Source organism: Polistes canadensis, unplaced genomic scaffold (genome assembly GCF_001313835.1).
Source record: "Polistes canadensis isolate GaletaPanama2010 unplaced genomic scaffold, ASM131383v1 scaffold_43, whole genome shotgun sequence".
In the NCBI taxonomy this organism is placed as follows: Eukaryota; Metazoa; Arthropoda; class Insecta; order Hymenoptera; family Vespidae; genus Polistes; species Polistes canadensis.
The window spans coordinates 652,056-663,180 of record NW_014569590.1 but is presented as its reverse complement, the minus strand read 5'-3'; the positions used below and the strand labels follow the sequence as shown (position 1 = coordinate 663,180).

General features: G+C 28.9%; 1 protein-coding gene across 1 annotated transcript; it reads left to right on the top strand.

Annotated features, from left to right (window-relative positions):
• Positions 1 to 5,113: 5,113 nt before the first annotated feature.
• LOC106785019 (integrin beta-PS-like) lies at positions 5,114 to 10,790 on the top strand. The gene is made up of 15 exons (XM_014745117.1): positions 5,114 to 5,338; positions 5,691 to 5,892; positions 5,989 to 6,217; positions 6,295 to 6,397; positions 6,549 to 6,719; positions 6,813 to 6,911; positions 7,057 to 7,233; positions 7,788 to 7,946; positions 8,015 to 8,149; positions 8,282 to 8,572; positions 9,065 to 9,298; positions 9,922 to 10,035; positions 10,126 to 10,315; positions 10,394 to 10,533; positions 10,637 to 10,790. Exons 1-15 carry the CDS (start codon positions 5,177 to 5,179, stop codon positions 10,712 to 10,714), a joined length of 2,484 nt encoding a protein of 827 aa, XP_014600603.1. The 5' UTR covers positions 5,114 to 5,176; the 3' UTR covers positions 10,715 to 10,790.
• Positions 10,791 to 11,125: the final 335 nt, after the last annotated feature.

The following is an 11,125-nucleotide window of genomic DNA, read 5'->3' as shown; positions in this document are numbered from 1 at the left end:
ATTGATGATGAATATAATATGATTTGTAAAAGCGATGCAGCTTTTTTTTCCACTATATTGGAAAATGAATTTGGTCATTCATTAAAAAAAAAAGGTTCCCCATTCTTGCCTATATCACATACTTAATTCGAAATAATTAAAATATCATATATCGCTTTGTATAATATATACATTATAATAATTATATCCTAAGTAAAATGAAATCTACAATTTTGTTCAATTCTTGCTTTCTTCTATTCCAATTGCAACTTTGTTTTATTTATTTGTATTTTTTAGCTCGAATTCACACGAACATATTCGAATAATTCGAATTATTTGCGTTTTTTTTTTTTCTAGCACCAATGTCCAATGATTGCTCACTCTAATTTTCTTCTATTTCTTTTCTTTCTTCGTCACTTCTCGTTAATGTGTGTTGGTGTTATGATCGTTGATTAATTAATAATAATTACATTAATTTTCTTCGACGTGTTTGGGGACACGATCGCATCTGTTTAAGTGAAAACATGCTCAATGATAACCCAGTTGTTGCTAATAATAAAGCACATGCTGCTACGCCACGTTCTTCGTTACTTTTACGAATAATTGACGAACCAGTCTGAAAAGAAAATTAACAACATAATTATTCTTTACATTTTCATAGATTTTTATGGTAAGATTTATTGCCAGAAAATGAATTGTTCCACAATCGAAACAAAAATAAATATTGATATAAATACAATTCAATAAATATATTAATCCTAATGCAAGAAAGACGAGAAGAATCAAAGATTACGTAACGTGGAATTATAAAATATATGAGAACATTATACCAACCTGATTGAATGTCAATTTGAGACCGTACCGGTAAGTTTGGGATAGATGCATTTCGAGTTTGCAATATCGAGTCCGTTTTCTGAAAAAAAAAAAAAGAAAAACAAATTAAAAATTTCTTACAAGGGTACAAGGTGGGCCGAAAGTTTCTATGTGATTTACAAATTAATTACCCTTCTTCGAGACTTTCTAAACTAATTTCTTTTATTGATTATAAAACTGCAAGTTTTGATTTTAAAACTTTACATTCGTTTAGGAGCCTGAAACGTCTCAAACAAGAGTAATTAATTTTTAATATCACCTAAAGACTTTTGAATCAATCATTGAGGGTAAATATTATTGTTCATTACATTTACTTTTTATTATATTTTGAACTTAATTAATAATGACGCAACATTAAAAGCCATATTGTATAATATTTCTAAGTGGGTATGACTTATTATTTAAAATTCTAATATTTATAATATTCGAGATAATATTTATAATTTCACGATAGTTTGACTAAAACCTGATAACGTAGCGATAAGATTATACGTAATATATTTTATTTTTATCTGTTCTTATAAAATATTTAGTTAGGATATATTTTGCAAATATTATATACTTTAAAAAAAAAGTTCTCTAATATTGAGACATAGCAAGAAATCAAAGTTCAAACACACATACACATATATGTATGCAGGTCAAAAAATGATATTCTACGTCATTAAATATCACGATTGATTTTATTACATATATGAGAAAAAATTGCATTGACGCATAGCAATTTTTCTTATGAAATGTATAACGTAAAATTAATGGAGCAATGAATGATTAGCTGATTAATCAACAACAATTTATTTCTACATGTTCGTTTTAACTACAAAGTTTTCTACTTAACATCTCGAGACATTTGTTATAATAATAACTAGAAGATAAAAACGTCTTTTTGGCGCCGTCTACGTTTTAAAATAATACAATGTTGTTATATATCTATGACCAATAGTGAGATGCCAAAAATTAAAATGATCGTCAATTTTGATAACCAATTTCATTAATACACAATCAAATTAATACAATAAATTAATAATAAAAAATGAGATTACATTTGTGAACTATAATTTGTACAAATGTAAATTGTAATTCATGTAATGTTAAATAATTTTTGATTGATCAAAAATGATTTTAAAAACAAAGTTTAATATAAAGTGCTTTTTTTATTAGTAATTATGAATTTGAATGATTTATATTTATTTAGTTTTTGTTTAGGTTTATTCATGTTTGTTAATGAAAAAAATTGTATCATGTATTTCGCGATTTGTAATTCGAAGGCAGCCGCCTTCCAAATTACATAATTTCAAAAGCTTTCGGTTATTTAAAGACGATAAAAAATATACCGGGTAACGTTTTAATGGTTTGAATTTCGCGCGTTTGCGACACCATTTTGTCTTTTCTTAATCCCGTAAAAATTAAAATCGAATAATTTGTTTATTTGCATTGTAGTTCTGTATTATAAAATAAAAAATTTCTTTTTGAAAATAACGATTATTTTATAAATCATATTAAAAAAATATAAAACATCGAACGAGTTCTCCCATAAATCTTTTTTTTTTTTTTAAACTTTTCGTTGACTAATACATATCGTGAACACGTTGAATTATTAATAAAATATCTACCGACGTATTTTTGTAATAACTAATTGATAAAATGTATTGAAACAATAAAAATTCGAAGAGTAAAATTCTAAAATGATATTTTACATTCATAAGATCAATATCAAAATGGAAAAGAGGTAAAGTTATAAATTCAAAAAGATATAAAAACTTCTTGCCGGGCAACTTAACCTAAAAAAAGAAGCCGAGACAATGCATGTTGCACGTCGTTAAATGTATATAAAAATTAATAAGTTTTTGGTTTTATGAAGTCCCTTCTACAAAAGACAATTGTGTTACTTAACATTATTACTACATGATTAATATCAAATATATTTAATATATTTTGGAAAGAAATTTAGTACAAAAAATGATAACATTTAAGGAAAATAAATTGTTCGGTAAAAATTGAATAGATCTGTGGTCTTAGATTTCAAACAAACAGGTCTAATAATTTATCAAAAATGTTTGTTCAAACCTTTTATATTTTGGGGACATAAAGTTATATTATATAATCTTGTATATCACAGTTCTTCCTATTACTCGAAATTTGTATCACGACGATTAGTGTATCACAAGTTTCCATTATGGAGATGATTTATATCTTTTTAATTTTGATGCACATTATTTTTGGAATAATAGGATGCTTTCGGACTCACCTGGTGGCACGAGATTTTCTGGCCAAAAGAAACTCGTTTAGTGGTTCGTGTTACACTCACAGCGACACCGTCTAGTTTATATATATTATTAAATAGTTAGATTAATTTTTCTGAGGAACTAGATGGAAAAGTATCTTTAATCGCTATCTTACGGTAAATATTCATCCTCCGATGGTAACAACAATTCCATTATTAGTTGCATAGAAATTTACGCTAGAGGGTACTCCATGCATCTTACAGATTTGAATTAATTTTTAAATTCAATTTTTTTGCAAAGAAATATGAAAAGAAAATTGCCAAAAAAAAAAAAAAGATAACAAAATTATAATCAATTTGTTGAATGTAATATAAAAAAGAAAGATAGGATACGTTCTGCGAATGTGGAAATTATTTTTTAATTATTTTTTACCGATGTATTTAATATTAGCAGGACATAAATTATTTTTCAAAGAAGATTTTTTGCAAGCTCTTATCGGGCAGGAAAAAAACACAGAAATGAATAGAAAAAAATTATTATTTTTTTACTGATTAATTTCGATTCGTGCAATAAAAGCGATTCGCGCTGTTACGAGTTTATCAACCGACGTGCTTATCAAAAAGAGTTCAGAATTTTTTCAACGATTATGAATACTATTTTAAAACGAGAGCACTATTAAACTCGCAGTTTCCACGAGTTGGTCGTTGTGATATAAAGATCTGTTCCTTCTCTCTTTTTACTTTTTGTTTTGAAAATTATTCGTGTCCTAGGATTCGTGATTTCGTGCGAAAATGTTGCGGAAATTGTTATCGTTCGTGATATTTTTATTGATTCTTTTCTATTGTTGGGCACAGGATTATCCTTGTGGGACACGCTCACCAAAGAAATTGTCGAATACCATAGACGATTGTATGGCCGACAATGAAACTGCAAAAGTGTGCAATGGCCGTGGCCAGTGTATTTAAGATTTTTGTAAATGTTTTTATCAGACAATCTTTTTTGAAATCGTGTCGAGTCTAGAGTAATTATTTATTAAAATTATTTTGTCTTTCAATGAATGGACAATTTCAATGAAACATTAAAAACTTTTTCTGTTTTATGTACAATTTTCGTACGTAAGTTATCCCTTTTTATTGACAACTTTGATTTGAACAATTTAACAATTTGGATTTTATAACGCGTGTCGTAATTTTATTTCATGTTTTCCAATGTAAATTTTCGTAGTTGTACAATGGTCAAGGAGCTTGTGCATATGGAAACTGTCGTTGCTATTCGGGAAAGATTGACACAGGTTGCGATTGCAGCACGTTCACTTCTGGTTGCATAGATCCAGAAAATAGCGAAGAACTTTGTAATGGTCATGGATATTGCGTTTGCGAGAAATTACGGGAAAATCAAAATAGGAAATATGTTGGCAGAGATATTATCAAAGATAGATAAATAATAATAATAATAATAATAGTATGGTGTGTTAAGACCGATCAGTAACGTTGGTATTTCTAATATAAAAAAAATACTATGGTGTCATTTATTAAAATATATTATATAAAATACCACATAAAAATATTTATTATTTAAAATAAAATACTATGCGTTACATTTAATTGGATAAAAAATCACTAACAATTTTAATATTAAAATATTACTACTATTTATTTAAATATACATCTTTCAAAATTGTAATAATACTTATTTAGTTAACTTAATTGAACATATACCTATACATAAATAATAATAAACAAACATCACATTTTATATAATGTAAAAATTGGTTTGTAAATAGTAAAAAGAAAAACAAAATAAATCATAAGTTTTCAATTTAATTTTTTTGTTTTATTAGCGATTACGAGACTCGATTCATTTTATTTCTAAGAACTAAAGACGAGAGAGAGAGAGAGAGAGAGAGAGATAATTAATTAGACGGAATATTTACTTCGTGACACATAGACCGATCATTTTTATCTCACATTGTTAGTATCACTTCCGCGAAATACCGCAATATCCTTCTTAATCGTTACTCACTTGCTATACTTGAAACTTCTTATAACAGCCTCGGAATAGTTCGCATAAGCGAATCGTAGCAATAAAACAGCCATACGATGCATCGATCATATGTAGTCTTCTCACTGCACGCATATTTATTTCTTAGTATTATTATTTTAGTGTCAGGTGAATACAAGGACTCGGAAAGTATCTGCGCGTCTCAAGAAACATGTGGAAAGTGTTTACAAACCCCGAAATGTGTTTGGTGTTCGACGAACGTAAGAACAAGATAAATGAAATAATAAAAAAGGAGTGTAAAAAGAAATTTTTATTTATAGAAAACACATCGTATAATTATGTTAATATTTGACCAATTTTCATGTTCAAAAATTGAATACTTGATTTTAATATTTAATTGCATTATATAAATATTCTCTCTCTCTCTCTCTCTCTCTCTCTCTCTCTCTTGCTTGCTTTTATTAATAATTTATAATAGAAAGATATTTTTGAAATCTGTACGAACTTTTTTGTTAACTAATTACTTTGATTTATATTATTGTTTTTGGCTATTTAACAAACAGGTGTATTTCCTTTTTATTTGATTAACATTATCTGATTTATTTTTCCAAGTCATTTGGACAGAACGAACAAATTGTACGTTGCGTTACGAGAGAGAAATTATTAAAGGAAGGTGATTTATGGTGTAAAAAACATGACGTGGTCGATATACAAAATTCGATGACGATTATTGAAAATCTTCCGTTGTCTTCTGTGAAAGGAAAAAATCCAGTTCAAATACAACCTCAACGGATTAAATTACGTTTAAGAAAAGGTAAGATATTATTAAAAAAAATATTTTTCCAGATAATATATCATTTTATATCAATCGTAAAAAATTGTTGTTCTTTTTATAAAATAAACTTCAAAGACGAGGAATATCGGATTATTTTGAAGTACAGTCAAGCGGAAGATTATCCCGTTGATTTGTACTTTCTGATGGACATATCATTTACGATGAGAGTTTACAAAGAAAAATTATCGAAACTTGCTGTAAAATTACAGTCAGCAATGAAAAAATTAACGTCCAATTTTCGTCTCGGTTTTGGAAGTTTCGTTGATAAAGTTGTCCTACCGATGAGTAAAACACAAAAATCATGGTAATTATGATTTTTCATGAAATTAAATATACTGTAAAATTGAATAGTTTGTATAACAAAATATCAATTGTTTTTAGGTTGAAAAATCCTTGTTATTCGAAATATAAAAGGACCTATTGTGTGCCTTCGTATGGATTCAAGCATCAGTTGTCTCTCACTGACAATGCCATACTTTTCCAGGTACTTTTCATATTTTTTATAACAAAAATAAAATATGAAAAAATAGTCTTGTGTTGTTTTTTTTTAGTAATATTTATATTTATTGAAAATAATATTTTTAATACTTTAAAAACGATGAAGAGTAATAATCGAGTATTCATGAATTTTTTAGGATAGAGTGATGAAAACTCCACATTCCGCGAACAACGATATACCCGAGGGTTGTTTCGATGCTTTGATGCAGGCCATAGTTTGTTCGAATGAAATTGGTTGGCGAGAAAAGGCTCGTCATCTTCTTGTACTTTCGACAGACGGAATTTTTCATTTGGCAGGTGACGGAAAAGTATGGCATATATTTCGTCTAATATCTCATTGATATACTTATACAAATGAGATCAATTATTTTCAATATTAATTGAAACTCAGGGATTTTCAGTTAGCTGGTATCGTCGAACCAAATGATTGCCAATGTCATTTAGATGAACAGGGATATTATAGTCATTCGTTACTTCAAGATTATCCATCGATTGCTCAGGTATGTTAATTCATTGATCGTTCAATTAAAAAAATAACATGAAACAATTACCGATTAACGATTCTTGAATTCAGTGATCGAATAATTAATCGATCATTGATATTACTCCTTATTATAATGCAATTGAATTTTGTTTTCAACGTAGATCGCTAAAAAATCTCGAGAACATAACGTGAATATTATCTTTGCCTTGCCGCTGAAAAAAAATAACAAATATTATAGGATTTATCAAAATTTAAGTGAAATTATCAGTGGATCATCCATCGATACGATGGAAGGCAACGGTGAAAATATTGTTGCACTCATCAGTAGACAATACGAGGTATTTTGTTTATCATAATATTCATTTTATATTAATATTAATCTATAGTATACTACAAAGTTTCTCAAACTTTTCCATTTGGCCATCCCTTTTAAATCTTGCAAATATTTTCACAACCCTTAATATAGATATTAAATTACGTATTTTCTCTTTCATTACCATAAATTTATAGACATATCATGCATGTAACGATATTTAACTAGTTTTTAATTAATTTTCAAATACATATAAGATATTATTTGGTATTATTGACGAAAAAGATATTTTTGTATGTTTGAAAATAATTTTGTTTGCTTGGAGTAAAACTTTGTAATATCAACAATGTGTAATTTGAATATTAATGATAATGATAATGGTATTCGACAAAGTAACGTTCAATCAGTCATTATCAGAAAGTTCAACGAGAAAAGGTTACAATTTATTTTTTATTTTTTATTTTATTTTGCATTCGAATTACGCGAATAATATCTCAAGACTTATGAGAAGAAAAACAATTTCTAACATTGAGAGATATTAATGTAATAATATTTTAATGACATCATCGTTTAATTTAGCAATTAGTGAGTTCAGTGTCGATAATGGATAACGCACCAAACTTTATCAACGTTAAATATTATTCACGATGTTTGAATGCGACCGAAAAATTAATGGAATGGCAAGAATGCGGAGGATTGCGTGTTGGAAACGTCGTAGAATTCGAAATTGTTTTGAAGGTAAAACGAAACGCGAGCTATTCATTTACAATACTTTTGCAATAAATGTAAATCCGATTTATTTTCAGGCTTTTGAATGTCCAAAGAATTTAAGCGAAAGGCAGCAAGTGTTGCAGATAAAACCTCGTGGAATAAACGAAAGTCTGACCGTCGATATTGAAATTCTTTGCGATTGTCCTTGCGAAAAGAAAGATAATTCTGAGGTATATTTTTTTTTTTTTTTCTTACAAACACATACCGCAATCACATACACGTACGTTATAAATATATGGTAGTGTAAATAATTTTAATAAATGATTTATATAATATAAAATACATTTTTATGTTTATATCAGTTGAATTCAGTTAAATGTAAAAGAAGAGGCACGTTGACTTGCGGTATTTGTTTTTGCAACGATGGCTTTTACGGTAAACAATGCGAATGCGAGGGACACGAGTTCGGTTCGAGTAGTCAGAACGTAACGGAAGATTGCAAAGCAAGCAACACAAGCGACGAGATTTGCAGTGGTCACGGTGCTTGCAAATGTGGTGTCTGCAATTGCATGAAACGCGAGAACCCGCAGGAAATCTTTTATGGGAAGTACTGCGAATGCGATAACTTCTCTTGCAAACGAAGCGGAGATGAGGTGAGTTTCCCTAATTGTCGTTTTATTTTCGAAATTATTTACACGATGGGGGATCGTTATCTTCACCGATATAGATACGACTTTTGCGATCTTTTATTATATACGCCTACGTTTAAATTCAAATGAGATTCTCGACGAATGATTCGGAATAGAGAAGGAATTAATATCGTTGACTAAAATTATATTTGTCGAATAAATGAAACGAAAATTGTTTCTCGAACGTATTAAACAAAATTTTACGATTTTACTTTCTGAAAGAAATTTATTTATTTATTTGTTTTTCTTTTTTTTTTTTTTGTAGAAATTAATCAAACGAGACGTAAGATTCGCTTTATTTTTGAAACTATAATACTTTTGAAGAAAATTCCTTCTTCCTGAAAAGGAAAATACATTTCTACATTTGTATTTTGTTTTTTTTATTTTTCAACATAGTGCATCATCTTGATACCATATCTTCTAATATTTGTTTCTTGCAACTTCGGTGCTTTTAAGGTTTGCGGCAAACACGGTAAGTGCGAATGCGGTAGGTGCAATTGCCGGCCAGGTTTTAGCGGCGAAACCTGTGATTGCAAGGAGACCAACAGCACGTGTATTCTTCCCTCGACGGATAAAGCCGAGAAAAGCTCGACGATTTGCAGCGGCCGCGGCGACTGCATCTGCGGCAAATGCCACTGTCATGAAAAAGACAAGATCCGATATTCCGGTGAATTTTGCGAGGAGTGCCCGGTAAGAAAAAAGTCAAAGAACGAAACTGAGAGATTAATATTAATCTACATTTTAAAACGGATCCTCTTCCGATTTTCTGTGTCTTTTTTTTTCGTTTGTTTGCAAATTTGGCAAAATATAACTGTCAATTTCACATTTCACAAGAATTCGGAACAAATTATTTTTCTGATTTGTTCGTTTAAGCGATTTCTTTTTTTCTTTTTTCTTTCGTACAAAGTATTTTGCAAAATATTTTCCACGTTTTTTAACTTCAATTTATATTTAATCGACTTGATTGCTTTTGCTTGATTGCTTGTTTAAGCCAAATTGGCTTCCTTCATATTTTTTTCTTATCGCAAAATTTCCACTTCTTCGATATAATTCGCGTCGCTGAATTTTTTTTAAATTTTATTCTTGCGACATACCAATATGTATATGCGTTCGTTCAACTTTTCGACTATCGTAAAATCGACGAATTAATTGTCTCATTCTTTTTACGGTTAATAACGTTGCTACAGGAATATTATTTTCGGTTATTCGGCAATTATTTATACGGATCTTGAATTTTTAAATTAGCCTACTCTCAATTTTGACTTTTATAGAATTAGTACATGTTAATAATAATCGAGAAATTTTTTTTATAGAACTGTCCGGGCCAGAGATGCGAGGAATTAAAAGATTGCGTCGAATGTATGGCTTATGGAACTGGTCCACTTGCCCAAAATGGAACTTGCAACTGTTATTATCAAATAAGCATTGTAAGTTTGGTTATTTATTAATTATTTATGTAAATTGACAAGAACTTGAATTTAATTCTTTATAAAAATGTAAACAAATTTATTTATTAGGTTGACGTTGTAAAAGAAGATTCCGAAAACGATTATAAATTGGATACTCATTATTGTCGTACTGATGGAGACGGGGGTTGTTTCTTTGCATTCAAATACGAGTATGTTGGAAAGGGTAAAAATAAAGATAACACGATCAAGATTTTAGTGCAAAAAAAACCAGAGTGTCCTGTACCAATCGATGTGTTTGGTAATAAACAGAATTTTTAAATTAAAATAAATAGCATAATAAAAAAATATGAAATAAATGTAATGATTGTTCATGTAGGTGTTGCTCTGGGTGTTGCTATTAGTGTAATATTGGCTGGATTATTGATTATTTTAATATGGAAAATAGCAACGATGGTTCATGATAAAAGAGAATATGAAAAATTTGAAAGAGAGCGTGTACTTGCAACATGGGGCCGCGTAAGTTATTTCATATTACTTAATTATTGTTATTATATAGGAGTACTATTATTTTGTTTTATTATATTTAAAATGAAATTTATGTGAATAATTTTTATTCCAGAGTGACAATCCTCTCTATAAACAGGCAGTGTCAACTTTTAGTAATCCTACATTTAAAGGAAACGAGGAAACGACATAAATATCTTCTTCCTCTTTTTTTTTTTTTTTTCATAAATATCTAAACATTAAAAATAATTTAAAATGAATTTTTACGAACGTTAAGCTACTAAAAAGAAAAGAATTAACCAACATTTAAGATAGTTGCATATTTATATAATATATATAATAAAAATATATCACGTTTACTCGCATGTGCATATTATATGCGTGAAGTTAGATACATCCGACAACTAGCGCCACCATGTGCGAAGAACTTGCAAGTAAAAGGCGCCATTATGTTTAATTGGTTCTTAATGAGTGCGCCAATCACGCGTCTTCGTTCCTCGAGTTTAAACGGGCAAGATTCTTTCTCTGCTTCTTTTTTATTTTATTTTATTTATTTTTCCTTTTCTTATTACGGAGGAAGGATATTTTCCCTTTCTTTTTATTT